The sequence below is a fragment of the Nothoprocta perdicaria genome, unplaced genomic scaffold (assembly GCF_003342845.1).
Source record: "Nothoprocta perdicaria isolate Ctin4 unplaced genomic scaffold, notPer1 scaffold_89, whole genome shotgun sequence".
NCBI classification, from domain to species: domain Eukaryota; kingdom Metazoa; phylum Chordata; class Aves; order Tinamiformes; family Tinamidae; genus Nothoprocta; species Nothoprocta perdicaria.
In genome coordinates, this window is record NW_020456187.1 from 2,961,420 (window position 1) to 2,985,757 (window position 24,338).

Below are 24,338 nucleotides of genomic sequence, written 5' to 3' on the forward strand. Positions count from 1 at the left end.
TCATTTGGGTGCTTTGTGCTTCTGCCTCCCCTGGAGCCCCTCTTTTCTATTTGGATGCTGAGCAGTTTAGAGCCAGGCTTAGGGACATCCCCAGGGATGTCCAATGCAAGAACAACTGTATTAGTTCAGCCCAGCCACCTGCTAAGACTAATTAGGTAGGAAAATAAAAGGCAGTTTAGAGCTAAGGCCTGCATACCTGCACACGGTGACATATAGATATCTATAGCTCACCCAACAGCTCAAGAATGATATATAGGTATGGCTGTTATACAAATAGGATCATAGAATCATTATGGTTGGAAAAGGCCTTCAAGATCATCAAGTCCAACCATAAGACCATCATCACCCTGCCTGCTAAACCACGTCCCTGGTGTTGTATATGCCAGGCACCCACATTTTCCACCAATATCTTGCAGATTTTACATGGTTCTCTAAGCTCACAACTTCAAAAAACAAGGACCTACGTGAGTATGATGTAAATGGGAGAAGCAGGTTTCCTGAAGGGAAAGCATTTCCCTCCAAATTGGACAAAAAAGTGTTGATGAAGGGGCAGAATGAAGCTTTTAGCTTATGTACATGAGGCCAAATACAAGTGACTGCCACCCTTGGAGCTGCAGGCTGGTGGCAGTGACTCACCACATCCCTCTGTGTTTTTTGCATTCAAGCATAGTGCAGAACTTTGTTTGACTGGCATTTGTTGACATTTTAGCATAATTTTACACTTTTTTTAAAGCCAGCAAATCTCATTAAAAATGATATTGATACACACCGTTGTGCCACCTTGCTCAGGATGCAAATTCAGATCCTCCTTGTTGCCATACCCTGTTGAGCAAACATATGTCATGGCCTTTGTATATGAAACTGGCAGATGTCTAATTGACCTGAATAAATTTCCAGCACATACTGGAATGGGTCAAGAGAAGGTCTTTAGAATCCCCCACCATATTTGAATCAAATTAATGAGATTAACAAGTGAATGAAGATGAGTCGGTTAATGCAGAGAATGATGGAAAGAGCCACATCTAGAACTACACCCAGGTAATTCAAATGCAGTTGTCTCTTCTTGAAGGTCTGCAGATCTTTGCCTGTTAGGTGGCAAGGAAAAGGTTAAAGTAGAGCCATTTAAGAAGTGGTCCAGGTGGATCTCATCCCAGCTAAGGACATAAAGAACTTCTTTCTCCAGAGGGAATGACTCTGGCTGGGAAGAAGATAGTGGGAGATAAGCCTACTATCAAATAAAGTTTTCATGCAAGATCTGAGCCAGAAAGCCACTAAACCCTGCAGGACAGAAGTCCTCTGCTGGTAATGAGCTGTCTGCACGAGGAGGAGAGCCAGCACAAGGAGTAATGCGCACGTTGTCAGACTCTGCTTCCCCTTGCAGCTTGCTCCTGGTGTGATGGAGTGTGTCCTCCCAGCTCAAAGGAAGGTTGAATGCAGATGGACTTGGAGTATGCAAAAATATTTTTCAAGAAGCAAGGTACTTCCTCTTATCAATAGCAAGGTACTTGCTCTTATCAACAGCAGAGTCTCAATAGCAGATATGAAAAAAAAACTGTCATTCTGAGGTGGGAGTTGGGCCTTTGTGTGAGTCCTCACTGGGCAAATGCAATGGGTGTTTCAGACACATCCCTGGGAAGCAGACAAGGGAGCAGTGCCCAATGTCTGTCCGATGCATTTATTTCTCATGCCTTTACATCCAGGCACCAGCAAGTCCCACAACAGTCCTTGGAGACCTCTCAGCTTACAGCAATTTGCGTTTGGTGGTGAGATCTTGGCAGTGCAGCCCTCTGCTCTTAGCTCTCCACGTGCCCAGATGAGCTGGACATAGTGACTGCCACTAGCACAACCACCAGCGTTTCCATGATATGTTCGTAGGGAAGACAACGTGGGACGTGTGGGCCTGGGATACCATCTTTTCACCACCTTTCCCTACCTGCACCCTTCAGCTCCAGAAAATCCACCCAAGATAGTTGCATCTTTCTCCTACGGCAGTACTTAGCTGTGCCAGCACCATTGCACAAAGCACTGTACAAACTCAGAACACGGTTGTTACTGGCCTTGAAGAGCTTATGGTTATCCCAGAAACCTAAGTAGTAATTTGGAAGAAAGTACAAGGAAATGGAGAGGTACAGGATGATGCTCCACAGCCCAGGAGGCACCAGAACCCAGGTGAGGAAGGGATGCAGGAGTCCTGCATTTGGGACAACGTGGAGTGGACCCTGAAGACGTGCTTTGGAAGCAGGAGGTGACGGGAGAAGCCTCTCAGTTGAAGGCTCGGGATGCTCTGCATAGAAGGAAAACCTCTTGCCCAGTCTCACTAGCTTCTAGTGAAGCTAAATTTGATATTTTAACAGAATTCTGCCTTCAGTTGCAGGATCTGGTGAGTTAAGCAAGCAAACACACAGCAGGATGAAATGCCCTTGGAGCTACAGGGAAAATTTGCATCAAATGTTGGACCACCAAGCCCAGGTGTTGCCATGTGAGATGAATTTGCCTTTGAGAGACTGAAGCAGATCGTTTTTGTCTTGGCTTCCAAAGCAAAACCAGGCAACTGCTAGAAATGTGTGGGCTTTGCACAAGGCAAAGGAGCTGGGATGGGATGAAGCACGAAGATGGGCCTGCTGTCCGTTTCCTGCCTTATTCCTGCATTATAAGTGTCAACGAATATGGCATATTCGATGTATACGGCAATGTATAAACAGCATATTCAGGTTTTGCAAAGCTCATTATAGCTCCAAAGGCTTGGGAGAGATGTCCCAGCAAGACAGTGATGTAATAACTACAAGAAAATGTATTTTCACAAAGATAGGCCCTTAGCTAAACTGCATGCACCAGGGGATCTCTCTGCAGAAAGCTTCAGTTATTACTTTCTTAAAATCCTTATTACATTTCCAGCTCTATAAAAACTGAGTAATTACTGTCTTCAATTACCTCTTGGCGCCGACTCGATTAATGTCCTTTACGCCGATTGCTTTTTGAACTGTTGGAGAGAAAAGATGATCTAGGTCAGCTCCATAAATAGACTTTTCTGTGTCTGGTTAGCTGGAATGCAGGGACTTGTGTTTTCAGGGAAATGGCATCACCTGCTTGCTCTGAGGAGGTGCAATGGGTGGATGGGAGGGAGTTGGGCTTTGCTAAAAGCCTACTCGGTGGCCAAGACAAGACCCTGTTTTCCCTGGTGCAACCTGGGACAGAGAAGCTTTGGTGCCAGCTTTTCCCTCCGGATGCACCAACAGCTTTTCATTTTTTGTATCCAAAGCCTTGGAGATCCCAGTGGATTGGCCATTGGAGGTGGTTTGTTCTTTTGCTTTGCCTGTGAATGCTCTTGCTCTAAGCCCCCAGGGTCTAGGCTGGAGAGCTGGCACTAAGTGGGAGGATCAATGGTTGCCTACACTGGCTTTAATAATTAAAGCTATTGAGCCATTATGTCTTGGATCAACACACAGGGCGAACAGGTCAGTCGTCCCGGCCTTGTAAATTGATTATTTTTCAACAGACAATATTAGGGTCAGAGGGATTGATTGACCTGCTCTCCCAGGTCTTGGTATAAACCACAGCTGATTGAGACCATCTGGCCGTGATTTGGCTCTGGTGCTTCATTACTCCCAGCAGGACCATCCTCCTCTCCTGCAGTGGAAGAAAGCAGCGTGTTGGCCCTGAGCCTTCATCTCCCTTGAGGAAGATCCTTCCTGCACCATGGAAGGGGTTAGTGTGGATTATTTGACGCTAGCAGCACTCCCGCAGGGCCCAGGTAGCTTTAATTTCCTCATCATCTTGTATTCTGTTTTCTGGACACACTTCATTTTGGAACCAACATGCTGGGAATAGCCAGGTAAATTCTCCAGAGACATTCCTGCTTCAGCATCCAATGTTGATAGTGCTTCAGTGAGGCATACATAGGAATTCTCTGAACTGTCACGGAATGGCCTGGAAAGGGCTGGAAGAGAGGTGGGAGACCTTGACCATGCACCAGCATCTGGGATGCTCCTAAATGACAAAGTCCACCCAAAATCTCACTGTGCAACTTGCATTCATGCCCCCATGGAGCTCCTGCCCTGGTCCCACTGGCATTTGGCCAGTCACCAAGAGGAAATGTGGGCCAAATTCCTAAGCAAAGGAGCCAGTCATCTTCATGACCTGCTGGCTCCTGCCTTCAGCACGGCAGGGAGTGAACCAAAACCACGTCCAGATATTGGGTCTTCCCTCGTCTTGCAATCTATCTTCTTTCTTGTAAAATGAGCTAAGCAGCTACCCTCCCTTCCCAAACTTGGTTCTGCAGTTTTGAAGGTTTCCACGCTGCTGGCCACTTGCTGCAGCTCCAAGGGGCCACGCAGGCCTCGTCTGTCCTCGCAGTGCAGCCACACACAAGGGCATCCATCGAAGGGCCCCGCTGTTCCCTGCCTACTGATGTCTGGAGTCACCTTGGTCAAGATCCACAAAGAAACCGGCCTGCCACGCTCCTGTTTTAACCTATATGGCCCAGCATCATTAGCACTAATTGAAGGGATGCTGCATATGCTAAAAACACCAGCAATTACGCTATTTTTCAGGCAGATTTTGCATCCAGCACTGAGCTCCACATTATGGATGCTGCCCTATTCCGTGTCCCCACGCTAACTAGTTCAAAGCTCTCAGGCATATCGACATGGGCTGTGTAAATGTATTCATTATATTACAAGCCTTGGAAACATATTTCAAACCCCTTTCTTGTCCTCCTGCCTGTTTCCATGTGGCAGGAGCAGGTTAGCCGAAAAAGTGCTTTGCAATCCTGGAGGATTAAAGTTGTTTTGTAATGCCAAATCCAGAGCCAAGCTGTCAAAGGTCTTCTTTGTGTAAAGGATTTTCAAGCAGGAACAATCTGAAATGCGCTCCGTGCAGTACAGTAAAACAATCCCCAGCAGAATATCTCTCCGTGCTTGGGTTTCATCATTTTATAATTTCACCTGCCTGTATTTTGAGTCATTTCTTGCTGTTTAACTCATAGTGCTCTCATGCTTTGGAATGTTCCCATTCCTTCTTTGGGCCCCCAGTGCATCTTTCCTAATCAAGGCTTTCCTCATCCCTCTTTCTCAGCCAAATTTCTTCTTTTCCTCTTTGAAACTTGCTTGAGTTGGGAGCGTTGGAATTTTACATGCAACATCTTGCTTGTTTTCTCCTCTCTATTTGTTTTGCTTGTTTTGATGCAGGAGCCTGACAAAGGCTGCTTGCTTCCTGCTTCTCCAAGCAACACAGATAGTGTGGGATCTTCACCACCAGCAATGTCCATGTGGCACAATCCACTCCAGAGGAGAAAAAAAACTTTTCTTGTTTTAAAATAGCTAAGTTAAATAGTAAAGAGCCAATGCAAGAGAGAGGTTCAGCTGCATAGCAAGGACTGCTCATGTCCTCTGCCTGCTGTGCCTTGCTCACACACGCGGCACAACTTGCAGCATCGCTCCGCAGCCTCTGCTCCATCTGGCTGCTGAATTCCCTGCTTGCATCCCAAAGCTCCAGTCCTAGCCATGCAGGCACTTCCAAGGCAGCTTTAAGTGAGGGAGCTCTGCTGCAGAGGCAATTCCCAGGAGGGAGCCCCACTCTGCCTTGGCATCTAGCTGGGACGGATCCAGTCCTGCAGCCCAAGGTAGTATCGATAAATGATGCTGGAAACGGGATTTGCAGCTGAAGACACTGTCTCTGTTGACCATGACCCTAGGTTATAGGTGAGGTTATAGAGATCACAGAATCCCAGGGTGGTTGAGGCTGGAAGGGACCCCCAGGAATCCCCCAGGGCAGCCCCTGCTCCCGCAGGGACACCCAGAGCACGGGGCACCCGGGCGCATCCCGGCGCGCTGGCAGATCTGCAGAGCAGGAGCCTCCGCAGCCTCCCTGGGCAGCCTGGGCCAGGGCTCGGGCACCCTCCCACCAAACAAGCTCTTCCTCACGGCCACATGGAGCTGCCTGCGCTGCAGCTTGGCCCCAGGGCCCCTTGGCCTGCCACTGGCCACCACCCACAAGAGCTTGGCCCTTCCTCCCTACATTCCTCCTTCATATATTTATACATATGAAGAGTTGATCCCCCCTTGACCGTCGCTTGTCTTTTTTTTTTCCAGATAAACAATACTTGAATTAATTTATGAAGCAAAGAGCTTCAGCAGGGAGTGAGGGCAGCACCTTTAACTTCCCTCAGCCTCTGCAGGGTTGAAGCTGGGGCTGTTTCCCCGGGCAAACAGATTTGAGCCACTGCTCAGGCAGGGCAGGGGTGAGGGCTCTAAGCCTGTGCTGCCACGGGAGCTCCCTTCTTCCTTCGGCTTGGGTTCAAGCAGACCATAGACAACACCTGTGACCACCCAGATGTGCCCCGGGTGGACAAACGATAACTTGGCATCTGATTTTTTAAGTGACAGACAGAAAAATGTTCTGTTCTAGCTGAGAACACGGGCTGAGAAGGTCTGTGCTATGAAAAACAGGCTTCTGAACTGCAGAGTTGAAACCTTCCATACAGAGGGGCAGTCACTGGTGACAAACACAGGATTCCCCTAGGGCATGCAGGAAGGCCAATGGGATCCCGGCCTGTATCAGGAGGTTGTTGCCAGCAGGTCAAGGGAGGTGATTCTGCCCCTCTACTCAGCTCTGGTGAGGCCGCACCTGGAGTACTGTGTGCAGTTCTGGGCTCCCCAGTATAGGAGGGACGTGGAGCTTCTCGAGAGGGTCCAGAGAAGGGCAACCAGGATGATTAAGGGAATGGAACATCTCTTGTATGAAGAGAGGCTGAGTGAGCTGGGCCTGTTTTCTCTGGAGAAGAGACGGCTCAGAGGGGATATGATTAATATGTATAAGTTCAGGAAGGTAGAATGCAGGGAGGAAGGGGACAGGCTGTTTTCACTGGTGGCCAGCGACAAGACGAGGGGTAATGGCCACAAGCTGGAGCACAGGAAGTTCTGTCTGCAGGTGAGGAGCAACTTCTTTACTGTGAGGGTGACAGAGCAGTGGAACAGGCTGCCCAGGGAGGTTGTGGAGTCTCCTTCTCTGGAGGTCTTCAAAACCCGCCTGGATGCCACCCTGTGCCACATGCTGTAGGTGTGCCTGCTTGAGCTGGAAGGTTGGACTAGATGATCTCTAGAGGTCCCTTCCAACCTTAAATATTCTGTGATTCTGTTCTGTGATTTGGGACTGCATGTGGGGAAGGGGGGTCCTCCCACATCCCTGCAGACTGGCACCCTGCCCAAGGTCCCATTGGGAGACCAGAGAGGTGACACCTGCACCCAAATCCCCAGGTTTCAGGTGTGTAACGTGGCCAACCTGTCCCATTTTCCATGATCAGGTGCTGACTCCAGGCCACCTCCTGTATTCACTGATGTTCTTCAGTTTGGGAAGAGCTGAGCATCTGGGAATCGCTTGGGAACGCGGGCAAGCAAGAGAACACAAACAAAGGAAAAGTAACTCTGGCTTTTCGTTTCCATGGCTGCAGAAGGTTGTTTTATATTTCACGATGAAGTGAGTACAAAAGGATTGTAGCTATTCCAGCCCTATGTTGCATCCTCATTCTTTCTTCCTGCCATCACATCCCAGGGACTTCTGGACCACTGAGCCCAACACACTTCAGACAAATAATTTCTCATTGAAAATACAGCAGCAGTTCTCCAAAGGTTCCAAAATTTACTGAGCCTGTAATGACCACAGCCAGTTGCTGAGACTGCGATAGAGTGATCAAGATGTTCATAGCCCAAGGCTAGGCACTTATTGCTTTTTTTCTGTGGAAAAATTAAAGTCAATATGTGTTATATTATACTTCCTCCACTTTCCTTTTACCTCAATGATAAAAGTGCACCAATAAAATGATGTTCACTGTTCTTTTCAACTGTTCTCTTACTGCATGTTTGACTTCCCAGACTAGGGCTGCTTTGCACTGCCAGACATGGTTGCAGCCTGGCCACATTGCTCCCTACAATAGTGTTCCAGATCAGGTTTGGAACACCAACCAACGGGACTGGGAAGGAAAAACAGGAGAGTTTTTTTCCTTTCTTTGCTAGGAGAAAAAAAAAACCAAAAAGGAGAATTTCCTTCAGCAAGCCATTCTCTTTATGTTCTAGCCTGACTAGGTCCTCCTATCTACACATCAAAACAGCAAAGTCATCTATAACAGCCTTGGTGCAAAGGCAACCTCTGAAGCTCATGATGGTGGGCTCAGATGCCCTGTCATGCACTTTGCAGCTCTTGACAGGATCCAGCAGGAACTTCTATAATATCACTCAACTGACCAAAACCAGTTGGATATTTGAAGACCTCCCGCTCTAGACTGACGGCAGAGGAGCACAAACCTAACACGGGTGTTTATTTCTCATCATCATGGTTCACAGCATAACATGAAGGTTCTGGACGTTTGGATAACGTTTGGAGAGATTCATAGACAGATTTGTCTAGTCACATGCACTGGCTACGGCATTTACTCTTTGCCTCCTGATCCTGTTCCTCCAAAGTCAGGCTTGTGTTTCATGCACAAGTCTATATTTTTCCAAAATGTCCAAAGAATCCACTGTAAATTCTATAACTTACATTTCAACCTTCACCGAGGTGGATTTTATAATCTGACTTAATTATACTACATAAATCCCCATTAATCTAAGGTTGAAATGTGGCCTCTGCCCTGATGACTTTAAAATCTGAAGAGATGACACATAAAAGTTTAAGGAGAGAAGGTCTCTAACACAGAAACCAGCAGTGTGATGGCTTGCAAAATTAAAACTATGCCACTGTATTTTTAAATATATTGGTGATGTTCAGTAGAAAGGATTAGTGAAATGTAAAGATTAAGGAAGAGAGGAGCCAAGGCCAAGGCAGGAGATGTGCTGAGGAAGAGCAGGTCAGTGGAGGGTAGTGGTGAAGAGATGAAGTAAGAGCAAAAGAAGCAGCTGTGTCTTCAAACAAGTCTCTTCAGCACTTGTTGCAGCAGATACAGATCAACTGAGCTACTCCTTGAAATGTTTTCATTCTTCAAATCCATAAGGAACAGGGGAAAAATAGTATCACATGGATGGTAGGAGTTGTACTTCTCGAAGGGAAATTACTAAAGAAAACAGCAGAATTCCCACCGGTGCCATCTTTTAACTAGACAAGATTAAGATTTTTCTAAAAAAAAAAGATTACATTCCACTTCATTTCATAGATGTACGATAGATTACACTTCTTTTTTTTTTTTTTACTGAGCATTTAATATTGCCTTACCAACCTTGACATGGGAACTGCAAACACTTTGCTGCATTGTTGGAAAAGTCCTTAGTTACATAAGTATTTCTTAAAAGCTTTTCTATTGCACGGGTAGCTTCAATTCCTGCAATGTCATACAGCAGATCTCCAAGAGACCAGGTCTCCTCATGTTTCAAAGGCCATCTGGGCCAAGCTTCTGCAAGGGTTCTTATGATGGGCTTCTAGTTGTAGTTCTGTGATGGTTGTACCCAACTGGCATCTCTTTATCCACTGGTCTTTCAGTTACCACGAGATCACTGATGAAACAGTACAAAATGCAGTGGTCTCAAAATTCTAATAGGCCTGTCCTAAGCTTGCAGTAGTGGTGATGGAGTTGTGGGGTTCATCTACAAGTATCTGTCTTTCTGATTTGTCCTTCTTGCTGACAATAAGAGCAAAAATTAAAGCCATCCATCTTCAGCCTTATTCAGTGCCCACATAATGCTGCTGTGCCATAAAGTTGATTTAATTCTGGTTCCGTAGATCTGGCGCTTAGCTCTTTATCACAATGCTTGCAAAGAATAAAATTGACTGCTGCTCTCTGAGCATCCTCACTCGTTTGTTACCCACCAGCACCCTTCAAGACGTGAGGTATTTGGGAGTCACCTCCAATGCCGTCTTACAGATTGGTTACAAATGAAGAGTTTCTTCTCTGAACTTGGAGGATGGTTCATGGTTGTGCCCAGACATTTCAGTTTTGTCTAGTCTGAATCTGCTGTGGGTGTTTTGTAGGAACACCAAAAGTACCCCCAAAGCCCACTCTGCCCCAAGCTTGTGAATAGAGGCTGCACTGGGAGCATTGGGAGCAGCTCGGGGCTCCCCAGGACAAGAGGGACGTGGAGCTTCTCCAGAGAGGCCAGTGCAGAGCGACAGGGCTGAGGAAGGGCCTGGGGTATCTGTGGTGTGAGGAGACTGAGCGAACGGGGCCTGTTGAGCTGGAGAAGAGGAGGCCGAGAGGGGACCTGGTCAGTGTGTGCAAGCAGCCGAGGGGAGGATGGAGGGAGGAAGGGGCAAGCTCTTGTGGGTGGTGGCCAGTGGCAGGCCAAGGGGCCCTGGGGCCAAGCTGCAGCGCAGGCAGCTCCACATGGCCGTGAGGAAGAGCTTGTTTGGTGGGAGGGTGCCCGAGCCCTGGCCCAGGCTGCCCAGGGAGGCTGCGGAGGCTCCTGCTCTGCAAATCTGCCAGCGCGCCGGGATGCGCCCGGGTGCCCCGTGCTCTGGGTGTCCCTGCGGGAGCAGGGGCTGCCCTGGGGGAGCCCTGGGGGTCCCTTCCAACCTCAACCTAGAGGTCCCTTCCAGTCCTCTGGGATTCTGTGTACCATACAAATCGGTACCTGTTGTCCTCTCTCTGGCAGAGCCTCTTCATTCACTTACTGCTTTGTTGGACCTTGCTGAGCCCAAAGGAACTGGCTGTAGCTGTTCAATACAGCACGGAGCAAATGATGCCACAAGCAGAGCGGCAACATCCAGTGGAAACACCCAATACATTTAGTACCAGCAGTATCCTGCACATTTGGGCCATGCTGCTGCTGTGGTATCGCAGTATTGCATTGCAGAAAGTCTGCAGATCTTATTAAAGAAACTCCCCTAAAGAGACCGTTTCTCTCCAATGTTTTGTCTGTGAAAATGCAGAACAAGAAGGTGCCAGTCAGACTGTGGGGACACTCTGATTTCCAACAGAGGACACTTGAAAGTGCTCTCAGAGGCAGTACTGACTTTCTGAAATGTCTTGTAAAAGTCCAACAGTAATAAATTAAATCTGAGACTAAAAGGACTGTTTATCAGTTAGAACCGCTGATATTTATGCCCATTTTCTGCAAAGGAAGCCTTGAAATTGGATGTCTGATGTTTTGTTTCTGAAGGACTGACATCGTTGTCGCTTTTCTCGCAAATGCAAGAGCAGCTGCTGGTGTAACTGGGAGTTACACTTCCCATAGTTCAAATCGTTGTTATTTCTGCTGTTTCAGCCTGAAGCTGTGAGTTACTCAAACCAGAAAACATCTAAAGTTGTATTGAGCAGGGCAGAGTATTTCTCCGAGCAGTGGAATTTATGAATTCTTATCTCCGATGGGTTTCTATGTCATGGTTGGCTGTCTAGTGTTTCATCAGGTGGAGCTCCAATCAGAGGGTGTTTTACTGAGGTTGAGGCACTGGTCACATCTCCCTCCCCTTTGAATTCCAGCTCCCTCAGCTCACAGCTCCCCACTCCCTTGATACAGGCAGTAATTTGGATCTCTCTTTTCCATCCAGCCACCTCTTTCCCCTCAAACTGTGGGAGTTTAATAGCTCAGATATCACCCGAGACCAGCAGAGTGGTTGACATTGCCCAACAGGTTCATAAGTCATTACATGGAGACTGATAGTCGGCAGGGCATGGGGAATGTAGGGCTAGGTCAAAATATAGAGTTTGTGGGCAGGATTTCAGAACTCCCTAAGGAAGGACTGGAAACAAATGCAGTAATTAAGTGTGACAAAGCCTGAAAGAGAGTCTAGTTTATGTTACTTATGAACCTCAGCTTCCCTAACACAAAGACGACAAGTTTTAAATGGAGAAAAGGCCTAAACATTTTAATTTCTGCTAGCCCTCATGCAGCCTACAGCCATTCAGCTCAGCAAGATGAGGCAAGACAGGCTGAGCAGTTTTAATCTCAAAGACATCTGAGGACAGGTGAATGCTGGACATCAAATGGGAGGTCTGTCTTTGTCATCAGATGGAGGAGAGCTTTGGTAGGTCCCATCTAGACCTCCCAAGCCCCAGGTTTGGTGCACGTGTCTACAATAACCAGTAGTGTTGGGAAACCTCATTTCCCCCCTCCGTTTATTGCAAATGCCAGAAAAATCTCAATTTAGAAAAAATCCTCACGCAGAGCTTGTCCAGATGGGCTTTGCGGAGAAGGCCATGGAGTGCAGGCAAGCTCCTGCAAAGCCAATGCTAAAGGGGTTCAAGGTCCACTCTGTCCTCTAGCTGTAATAGGGCATCACTAGATGGGAAGATAGCTTGAAAATAAGGAGACAGCAGCCTGCCGAGGGAATAAGGTCAATTAATAAAACAATTCATGATGAAACATTGCTTTATAGAATCAATTATGAGTTTTCTGTCCCTTTTCTGACACATATCATTCTCACCAGGCCTGAAACAGGCTACCAACTGCATGAATAAATATCTGATTCAGCGCGGCCTCTCTGGATTGCTATAGATTCCACAATCCCCCAAATAGGGAATTTCCTTAGGAAAGGATCAGATTAGTAAAATAATAAAAAGAATCTTCTTTTTTGTTTTAACAGCTTATAGAAGAAGGGCTCGTCTTTTTTTCACGGCATTTTATCAGCTTCTGAAGAGAAACACCTCACCCTTCTGATGTGATTTCCTTCAGGAATTGCATTACCATAGGTTCTGTTGCTTTGACATTGGGAAAGCAGCAGTACTTTTCCACTTAGCTTAATCTTAACTCCTATTTTTTTCTGCGGCAGCAGTGCACAGGACAACTTGGGAAATGTCAGGAGGCAAAAAAATAACCCAACAATAAGTGCGTTTGAATCCTATCTCCGCCTCGATTCCCAGCATTAAGCCTGGTGACTTCTGCTTCTCCTGCCCCATGGGCTGCTGGCTTCGTATTCATAAACTGGAACGGAAAGAACGGATGGCAGCTTCGTGCTGGGAGGAGATCCCGACTGTTGTCACGCAGGGAATCCAAAATAAAAACAACCCCCAAACACCTTTCACCCAGATTTATATAACGGTAAATAGGAATAACAAGGTTATCCAGAGAAATGGGTTGTACACGGCCAAATCCTCATGTCTCTGCACATTTCTACTCAGATCTTATTTGGGCAGATTTGCAAGGGCCTCTGAAACTCTTTAAAGAAAAACAGAAGTCAGTTTACTGCAAAAAGTGGGAGTTTGGGACCTCATTCTTTGACCATGGGCCAACTGCAGCAGAATGTGGCCGATGTCGGTGACAAGCTTCATAAGAGGAGGTAATATATTTTATTAAACCAACTGCTATATGCCAACTAAATTACACTTGCTTTCTACCAGTAAAATTGCTCCTACAGTCTTAAATGGCAACTCTGGCCTTCAGTCTGCTCCCATTTACACTGACGTAAGCCAAAGGTAATTTCATTATAAATAATATAACTGCATTACAGACGAGGCAATTACACCTGTAAGATACCGGCACGAGAGCAGAACCCTTCTCTGTGACATTTCTACTCATGTTGGAAATGAAATAACAATGCAAAATGTGATTTTTTTTTTAAATGTTAATCTTGTGGATAAAAGGCACATGCACAGTTTGGTAAATCTGTTAAAATTCACAAATAGCTATTTGCTATTATTGCTGGCCAGGAGAATCCTCTGCTGAACCCCTCTAATTTTTACAGACACTTTAAGTCACTAATTAATTCATTATGAAGGAAATTGGGGGGTCACTTTGTACTTTGGTTGATTTGAGTAGTAATGGAGCCAGTCAATGTAGCAGATACACCCCATGGTACTAAAATATTATGGAAATAGGGAAGAAAATGTACATTTCTGTCCCCAACTCATTGGATCTCAGGTTGAGATCATTTCTGGCAAACTGCATAAAGAGAAAATGCTGCTTCTTGTAGCCTTTTGTCGTTGTCGTATCATATATTATTCATGCAGAAAGACTCTGCTGTTCGTGTGCTGCATCAGCCTCCCACTGCTTTGATTTTTCACATTTCACTTAAAGAAAACATAAATTCACACCTATAGTTCTGCTTCCTTTGGGAGCGAAGGGAAATAGCTTGTAAGTGGAAAAAGGCAGTGGTTTAGCCATTAGATGCAGGCATTTTCGGTCAGGAAGGTTACAGGTCTGGGGGAGATTTGCAGTTGTTTGTCCTGATGAAGTTCCTCCTAAGTGAGGTGATTATTGTAGCTGTCAGGGATGAAAAGGTAGGACACATTGATCCCATGCCCACCGCAACCTCTTGAACGTGCTCACGCGGAGCAGTCAATAGGAATGGCCAATTAACAAAAAAGCAATATTGGCAAGTCAGCACTCCGAACGGGAAAAATCCTCCCTCCGGCCACTGCATAAAACTCCTGCCATTTAAATCATCATTCTCAAGCAAAGGCATTAGCAAACCTGCCCAGAAAGTCAACGAAGATGAGCTATTTTGGAGTAGGTCAACGGCAAATTGTAGAGCTCGGAGCCTCTCTGCATGGGGAAATGCAGCAGAATGGCTATGCAGGGGCACGCTTCATGTGGACACCCTATCTTGAGGTAAAAATCACTTTACGCTGGAAAATTATTCTACTCTAAAAGCACACCAGTTATTCAGAAACAGAAAGTCTTTTATTTCCGAATAAAAGAGTCCACGCTTGAACTTTTTCTGCCATTCTGCTAATGATAATAGATACAGACTGATAAAATATACATTTTTCTTTCTGCAATAGCTATTGTGGAATTCTCCTCCTTGTAAATAAGCCCTAGGAGTATGATGCTTGCAATTGCCTTATATTTCAAGTGTAGCAATGAGTTTAAATATACTGTTAACTTCCCTGAAGATTTCAGCAATTTCCCTGCAATTAAAATCATTCAAGTGGAGCTTTGGGCTGAGGAAGCAGTTCCGAAACAGCAGCACATAGTAGTGGCTGTGACATGACTGAGCAAACTTGGTTTAGGCAACACCTAGCAGCTATTAGTGTCTGAATATCTTACACCTGGTGAGGAATTCCTGCCTTTAAAATGACAAACTTTGGTCCTGCAGGGTTTTTTCCGGCACAAGCTCTCAAACACTTTGCAGGGAAGGTATCATTACCCTTCATTTACAAATGGGAAAGAAGGGAGGTGAGAGCTGTAACAAAAACTTGCTTGGTGTCTCCCAGCGAACTAGTGAAAAACACCCATAAAAGAAGGATGATTCCTGTAGCAAGACTTGGGGAATACAGCAAGACAAACTTGCCTGCAGGCAAGTACATTGACTGAACTTAGGAAATACATTTAGAAGATCTTTTGCTTCCCAGAAAGTTTGTGAACTGACGGTCGGATTTGTCACATCATTTGTCATATTTATCATGTCACCCCTCTTCAAAGAGGGGGATATGCTACTCAGAGAAGGTCCTGGTTTTCTTTCAGAACCAGCTTTCCATGGGCATGAATAGGAAGGAATTCAAACACCACTTGCAACGTTTCAGCCCACCTCCTGCCACAGCTTTCCTGGGGCAACGAGGGGAAATCAATCTTTAAAAAACACTCTCACTTAGGGAAATTAAGCTAAGTTAGGGTTTAATAAGTACTTGCAGGCCTAATTGCTAATCAGAAGCTTTTCAAGACTCCAGTGCAGTTAGCATTGAGCTAGTATGAACCAGCTAATATTCTATTTGTATAGTACTCTTATACTGTAAGTTTTTATAGGTGATAAATGATTTTTTTTTTGGTTCATTTAATAGTCTGCATACAATTGTAACTGCCACATTAAATTTGGAGAAGGGCAAGAACATGGTTAGCTGAGCCCATCTCATATCTGCCCTGTTTCTGTTGGGCTGATGTTGGCCCTTCCAGGTCTTTCTCGGGGACACCAGAGGAGGAAGCCTGTCCCCGTACTCCAACTACAACCGTGTAGAACTTGGTTGGTCCTTCTGATAATTTATTGATCCATTAAAGAATTTAAACTGCCCTTGAGTGGGCAATTATGTCATCAGAGACAGGTCTTTCTGCATGTTTTATGAAATGAAGTTGCTGGGTTGATGAGAAACATTTGGTGAGTGATTAAACTGGGAGAGACGCAACCCAACGAGCTCGAGACATGTTAGATACTGGAGAATCCACACAGGGGGGTAGAGCTACAGTGGAGAAGAAACAGGGGGAAATTGGAGCTTGAGGGGCCTATGGTGGAGGCTGAACGTCTTGGCACGTGATGACTGCACGTTGCTGCTGTCATGGGGAGATGTTATGGTGTCTATCCACTGAAATAGGGATATATATATACACACATAAAGATTTTTTCTCCACATTCTGCTAAAAATGTTTTTTTTTTCCTCTAAAAATCGCCCAATTTTGCCATGTTTTGTGGGGGCCTCGCAGCAGCACTGGCTTGCACCAAGCACAGGACACCCAGGCCTTGTCTTTGGGGAGGCAGGTGAAGCGAGGGCTCCATTTTGGGGGCGTTTTGTTTTAATTCCAGGTGCTCACTGGAGTGCGAGCTCTGGAGAGGTGAGCAGGGTTGGCATGGCACGAAAGCACGAGGTTATAGAGGTTAAAAAAAAAAAAAAAAAAAATCCCGGGTGATAAATTGAGGGAAAAGGAGACGTCTCCATGGCGACCGCCCCGCCGCCTCGGGGACTACAACTCCCACAAGGCCCCGCGGCGCCCCCGCGCACCGCACAGCAGCATGCTAACTCCTCATGCCGCCCCTGCGCCGCCCTTCTATTGGATGGCGGCGGCGGCGCGGAGCGGTTCTCCCTCCTGATTGGTCGCACTGCAGCCAGCAGGGGTGTTCTCCCCGCTGGCGGTCGGGAGTGGGGGGGTTTGCAAGATGGCGGCGGGCGAGGCGGCTGGGCGCTACCGGAGCTCCATGGGCAGGAGCAAGGACCCCTCGGGGCTGCTCATCTCTGTGATCAGGTAGGGGCGGCCCCGCTGCGCAGCCTCCCCGCCCGCCTCCGCCGCGGGACGGGACCGCAGCGCCTGGGCCTTCCCCGGGCCCTTCCCCGAGGTGGCCCCGGGGGCGCAGGAGCGAGGCCTGCCCGTGGCTGCGGGGTCACCCCGGGCACCGGCCTCTGCTCCAGCTCTGCCCACGCACCAGCCGCACTGCAAAGCGCCCCGGAGCCCCTCTGTGCAGCTGTTTCACCTTTGGAGAGTGTGATGGGGGGAAAAGCGCCGCCTCAAAGGTGCCTTATGGCCTTGTAGGGGATTGAAAGGTCGAGAAAGTTGTGTCTGGTCATGTCAGAGCTGCTGACATTCATTTAGGCTTGTCCTCACCCTCCTTTAGAGGGTAATACTGTGATGGGCATTGGACCCTGGCAATGGTCCTGGCAATGGACCTCTTTCCTGGTTTTCTAAGTCTCCTCTCTGCTGCTCAGACTAGACTTAGACTTAGACTAGACTTAGCCTTAGTCTAAAACTCCTTCTAAGTCTCCTCTCTGCTGCTCATAACCAGTGAGAGGGCTGCTTTCCCACACCAGGGCTTTGAATTGCAGCCCCTGGGCTCCCTCTGCTCGCTTGCTGCCCAAGGCCATATTGCCACCATACCTTAAAAGCATCCATTGCAGCTTCCATGTCTTTCCTAGGATCTGTAGTCCCTGTGCTCCTCCAGGGACATATGAAATAATTGTACATCTAGCATGTGTTACAAGCAGATATCAAAGTTATTTGTAATTGATAATATTTAGTTTAAAACCCAGTTCATTGTTGTTTTGGAGAGTCCTTCTGGTCTTGAAAAGCTTGAAGTAGGGAGCAACTCTGAGAAAAGCTGCTGTTTCACAGGCAGACTTGGTGTTGACTTTGTGTTTCCCTGCTTCCAACTTGAATAAGTTGGTCACAAGAGGTAGCAAAGAATCACACCGAGAAAAGAGAAGCCAGGTGATGCACAGGTTGTGACTTTGTCTTTTCCATTTCAAGTATGCGTAGCTCATTAGTTTTATAACAAAAATGGTAATAACACCAAAACTAAACAAGTTTGGCCTTATCTTGTTCAGGCAAACTCTTTTGCAGGTGAAGGGACAGGTATGAAGTTGGTATGACCAATATAAGTATTTATATTTTTAAATAGCAAATGATGAAAGAAAGAGATGGGAAATTAATGGACTGTGCCCAAATGTGTGACTGCTAAAATGGACCATTGTCTTCTAAAACCCTGTGCCTGGGCCTGCCTGTGCTGGGGTGTAACTGTTCATGAATTTGCAGGGATATGATTTCACATGGCAATATGATTTCACATAACGATTACAATTTTTAAACAAGTAATTTAGTTTTATAAGCAGGATCCTTTGCTTTTCCTGAACAGTTTATTTTGGGGCAAATATTAAATGGTGCAGGTTTAAAATGTGTTGTGCTTAGTATTACTTTATCATCCGCGAGTCGGCATAATTTGGAGAGCTGTTGCTGGGTGATGTTAATTTATAAAACCTGCACTAAGTTAGTGACAAGGTGAGCAATGCATAGGCATTGTTGCAGCGTGGAACTTTCCTGGAGTGTAAAGGGTGACTGTAGAAATTCATAGGAATGAAAAAGTAGAAAGAAACAATGCTTAAATTAAGTTTTGGGAAAAACTGAAAGGATCACTGGCGTGTTTTTCTTAACTTGCTGTAATTTTTGAGTGGTACTAATGATGCCGTTGGTATCAGCGAGGTCAGTTTTTGATATCAATAAGTAAGGATAATGAAAGCAGGTGCCAGTTTTACTTTCTTCTTTTAGCAATTTCTCTTTTGTTTCTGAAACCCTCAGGCTTGTGATTTCCATATTTCAGAGACTGGCTTATTTATTTTTGCATATTTTTCTGTAATTTTTAGCAGAACTTGTAGCATTATAGGGGCATTTTTGTGACTCTAGATCTCTAGTTTAACAAATCTAAACTTATAATTACATTTATAATATAAAATGGGAGTGAATTAATATTATAGTGTTCTCCAAATATAATACTGTGTTTGTCTAATTATCTTTGGCTTACAGGCACTGATACCTCGGGTGATTTAAGTTCCAAAATTTTGATATATTGTTGAACTTATCAACTTCATGAAATGAAAATTATTCAATAGAACAGCTTGATAACTAAAAACACAGAATGTAATTACAGCTTGGCTTGGATCTGACTTTTTTTTCTGTGGTGTTTGAAGTGTAGTGTTGAGCTAGACTGTGAAAATTTGGAAGTATTAACTTATTTCAAAAGGAGGAAGAACTATGTTTTTTAGTGCATTTCTTTGAGTTAGTTCACTACGAAAAGCTTGCAGTATGGAAAGGAAATTTAATCTTTCTTCTGTATGTTGTTTCTATATTAACCAACAGGTTGATTTTTATTTTGCTGTTTTGTATGCTTGTAAAAATACCAGTGTAGGCTATAATGGAAGCAACCCTAAACTTAGATCTGTGTGTGCAAAATTTATCTTACTGGTAACTTTACTTGAATGCTAACTTTAGAATGGTATCGTCAGTCTTATCTCTTTGCTATCAGCTTGAAATTCAGCAAGATTTCATCTTGTTTTTTGACAACTTTCCTTGCATAGCATTTGTGCATCAATTCTCCTGCCAATTCTGCCAATTATTATGTTTTTATAAACATAATTGCATTTATACTTGCATTATACTTGCGTTTTCCTGTTTATTTAAAAGACTATTTATTTGCCTTTTGTTGCTGTGTGAAAGATGCATGAAAAGGAACAATGTGTGAGACTAGTTCGATTCCATAACTGCTGTAAACAGACAAAATCAAAGGGATTTCTTCAAGTATTACAATATTTTTACTCAGTTATAGCAAAGATGGGATATTTTCAAAAACAAACACTGTTTAGGTCAACAATATCCAGGCAGCATATTTGTCTGTAAACTGCTTTAAAAAGTGATGACAGACTGCATTTTAGATATAGTTTTATTAATAACAAAGGGATAAATTTTGATATTTACTCTTGCTAACTAGTTTTCTTTTTCCATAGGACTAAATAATTTCCTTGCATATTAGATTTAGGGAATTGCAGCTCTCCTAACCTTTCTAGGACTTTCGAGGAACAGTTTCACAGGTAATTATTACAGCAATAATTTTATTTGGGGATAGATCCTTGCAAATCAGTGGAGGAATGATATTTTTGTACAAGTTGAGGCTCTGGCCTAAAATAGGAATGCCTTTTCCACTAGGAAAGCCTGTGGCACATGTGTCAGTACAGTTGTGTGTCCGACACTGCAGTATCGGATGTCACACCAGCTGGCCACACTGTTTCAGAAAGGAGCTTTAGAGAGTTTCTGAGCTCACCAAACCCACCATAATACTCCAAAACTTTTCTCATACAGCTTGGAAATCCTGCGTCATCCTTGATCTCTGAAGTATTTACAATCTTTCAGCAGCTTGGGATGCAGATAACTCTGAAATGAAGGAAGACCCAACAGGAAAGGCGGTGCCCCTTTTGATCCCTGTGAATTACCAGCTTATCCTGTTGTGTTGGGGATATATCTATTCTTTGAAATGTGTTTCCTGTGGGAGAACCTCCTTTTTGTACTGATTGCACTTATTTCTTTACATTCCCGCTTTCCAAACTTGTACTAATTCCTCCAAGTACTTCAAGGTTCCTTGAAGGTTCCCTAAATACAAGATGGTTTGTCAGGTGGTGATGCTACCAGGAGCCTTTGTTGTAGAAGTCCAATACCGTGTGGGCCTCGATACCATCTTTTCAAAAGTAGTGCAGACCCTGGAGAAAATTCTGGTTGTCTGCTGGAGGACAACTCGGTGAATATTTTTATCTTTCCGAGAACAGCACGTGTATGTATATTGATTTTTCTCAACCTTTTGTTTTGCTGGTAGCCCATTGAAGCAGCTTTTGTGCTCTGAAACAAGCGATCTGGCATTTAGCAAATGCTGGGTTTTTTTTTGAGAGATCTTGTCACATTTTTAATTGGTGGATGTGTCTGCCTTTTATTTATCGTTAGGCATTTTTCTTTCCAATTAAAGGCTGCTATAATTGGGAGAAATAGCTGCTTTAATTGGGAGAAAACAAACTTTAGCAGTGACTCCGTAAGACCTTATTGAAATCTTTGTGCCAAGCTTTCACAGAGGCAAACACACACAAGACAGATGTCAAGGAGAACTAAAAGTGAGGCAAGATATACAGTGCATTACCCACTTTCATGTCTGCAGAAGTTCAAATTACAGGCAAAAACCTGAACATATTTTATTTCGTTTTCACATGTGGAATTTTTCTTTTTCCTTGTAATGGTTTTTGACTGTTATTTTCATTACATTTACGGTGAACTTTGTTAAATGGATTCTTACTAATGACCTAGCATTTGATCTTCTCTTTCTGTCTAAAGCAATAGAGCTGATGTCCCACTTTGTAATGTATAACGAGCAAGACAGATATATAGCTGTTGCCCTCACTGTTACGTTTGGGAAATAGCTGCTGCAAGAAATAAAGTCGAGTTATTCTGATCCGTATGCACTGTAATGGTCTCTTAAAACCACTTTTATTGCTAATGGTGTTTTGCAATGCTCTAAAAGTAGCAGTTCTTCTCCAAGACAAGTAGCTTGGAAATTCACCGAGAACGAGGTTTATATGGAATACTGTGGTTTTAAGCTATTACTTTTCCTGAAATGATGTCGGGCCACTTGTGTAGAGTGTATGCATATTTGTTAAGTGTCGCGTTGTAGTTCAGATACAGGCACTTGTTTATTGTTAAATAGCAACAATATGTGAAGGATTAGAACGAGACTGTCTTGTTAAAACTCTGGGTACTTTATTTTTCACCTTTCATTTTAGCTCTGTAGAATGGAGTGTACAGAGATGGAGTGTAGCCGCCTCTTGTAAAACAAGGAAGCAAAAATAGTCATTTTTATTAATAAGCAGTTGCATGTTCTGCAGCTTTCGCTCTTCCAAAGAGCTGCCCGCAGCAGTTTGCTCCAGTGCGATGCTAAAACCTTTGAGTTAATAATAAAATTTCCAAAGTCATTTCTTACTTTGTGGAGAGCTGCAGTTCTGCCGCGGATGATGCTGAAGGGTGCGCTGCTGGCATGGGGGCTCCTGAAGGCTGCTCATCTTCTAATTCTCTGAGAAATATTGATATTTAGGGCTTAAACTTTCTCTTGGGGGTGTGGGAATTCATGCAAGAGCAAAGGTGGTTCTTTGCATCTAAGGTTATTTAAAAAAAAAAAAAAAAAAAAGGTACTGAATCACTACCTGTGTCCATTAGGGTTTTTCTGCAAGACAGTGCTTGAGTTGCTTATGACTGGCAGCATAACTGGAATTTTATGCATCTCTCCACTGTCTGGCACAACTTTTCAAGATGGAAAGTAATTTACGGTTGTGGGATTTGAGTATTGCATGTGCAGAGAGGTGGTTCTCTCATCTTAGCATGTGACTATTGCAGCTGAAGAAGTCGGATGCATCCTCTGTGCTGGCATGGGGAAATTTGATTAAAGGCTGCTTAATTTGGCAAAACAAAGAAAGTTCTGATGATATTTATTTAAACAGCTGAAGGCTGCTCTGCCTTTTCACTAAAGCTATTGTGTGCAAATCTGCAAATCCTCCATAATGAAAAGATCATCAATTTCTGTTGAAAATGTTCTGAGCAACTGTGTAAGCAGCATGAAAGATTAATAGAATGTAATCAGAGGAGGGAAGTATTTTAAAATGCAATGTTTGTTTTGTATGTTTAACAACAGTTGGAGGAGTCAGTTCTGTTTCTTGTGGTGAAAGAGGATATTATTTATTTTCATTTGCAAACTTGAGCTGCTGCTCTGGAAGCTGGGTACCCTGTGATCCCCTTGATGAGGATGGAGAGCACCGACCTCCGGATTTCATCCCACTTTTTTAAAATGGAAGGTCTTTTATAATTTTATAGTCTCTTCACATATGGTAGCTTAATGGTTTGTTTTTCTTGTCTATGGAGTTGTACCGGGTGATTATTATGGCAACCTCTTGTCTAGCATTTCATTGTCTCCCTGAATTGCCCGGTTCTCTCCCGAATATTTTGATCGACTTCCTCAAATCAAAAATTTAGTGGAAGCAATCAAGAAACCCCTAGAAATAATGACGGAATGTTTAGCATGTCTCTACTGACATAAAATGTTAAATACACTCTAGGAAGAAGAAAAAAATTGAAAAGGTATCAGGCTGTTTTTTATTTCATAAGAAAGCGACTTTATTTGATTTCAATGAGACTGGGGAGTTTTCAAAACATGGATTATCAGATTGTGTTTTGAGGTTAAATAGTGCTGCAAGCTGTAGATCACCCCACTTGGGACTTGCACTTGAGACAACCGTTTTCAATTATAAATTTTCAAATAAGTCTGTTTAGTTTAATGAAGTTCTGGGAAATTATAGATCGGGATAGACAGTGGGCTGGAATACAGCTGTTCTGCTCCCAGGAGGCTGCACAAAACTTGTTCCTAGTGCCCTGTTGAAGTGCAACTGTTTGTGGGTTATTGCCTGCTCGCACGTGGGCCAGGGTGCAGTGTTGGATGGAAGAAAAGACACTTAACTGCTACAGACAGTATTTTTCTGCATACACTTTGAAGTCCACACAATAAGGAGTTTTCTTGAGGGAGTGGGGGAAAGAGGGCAATTTCAGCTACTTTAATGTACTTCCTCTCTTGATATTGAATTTTATTCTAATTAGCTCACCGTCTAAAGAAAAGATAGATAAAGGAAGATACTGAGTGAAGTGTTGCTGGTAAAGATGATCAGAATGGGTAGCTGGCCTTAGGTGTTGAGGTTTCCTACCCCCAGGAATTTTGTGTTCCTCATCTGGGTCTCCACGGGCTGCCCAGTGGTCGCGCTCTAGATGCCAGTGCACCTCAAGTGCCCAGTAAGGTTTAACCTGGAATAGCCAAGCAAACCCTGGAATTGGTTGTTGCCATGGTCATCCAGTGGATGCCTTTTGAAAAACAGCTCGATTCTAATGGTGTTTTTCTTTTCTTTTTAAACCCAGAAGCCTCCTAGGAACATTGCAGCTGTTTCCTGCATAGATGAGCCTGGTCTTGCCAGGCATCCACAGCGCTCCGCTGAGATGACTTGTGCTCCTTCTAGCAACTCCTTTCTTTTTCTCCTGGAATCTTTTGTTGGTCACAAATTAGTTGCTTGGGCTGGCCAAGACTGTGCTCTATATTTTTATTTTTTTAAATTTTTTTCTTTATCTTACAGAGTCTTTTCATGTTCTGATGTGTATTTTAGGTCATTGGTATAGTGTAAATGGGAGAGGGGAATACAATCACCTGCTCTAAGCTTCCTTCCTGGTAGATGATTTTGATAAAACAAGTAGTGCAGCATTGCAATTATTGTTCCCAGCAATGCAGACATATGTGCTACCCCATGAAAATATTCAGGATAGTTTTTGTAGTCCCATACGTAGTACTGAGTATTTTTATCTGCAGATTTCAAAGACTGACAGTAAGACTAACTTAATTTTAAGGCTGCAGTCTGTAGCTCAAAGGTTTCTTTATGCAGCCCAGTTTCT

The 24,338-nt window shown here is 44.4% G+C and overlaps 1 protein-coding gene across 1 annotated transcript in view; it reads left to right on the plus strand.

The window, feature by feature from the left end:
• Positions 1 to 16,722: 16,722 nt before the first annotated feature.
• The window catches only part of EXOC4 (exocyst complex component 4), a gene marked incomplete at its 3' end in the record, with an annotated part of 138,113 nt that continues 130,497 nt past the window's right edge, over positions 16,723 to 24,338 (plus strand). Inside the window, exon 1 of the mRNA XM_026052457.1 lies at positions 16,723 to 16,808. Coding sequence (XP_025908242.1) covers positions 16,723 to 16,808 — 86 coding nt within the window. The remainder of the gene's footprint in view (positions 16,809 to 24,338) is intronic.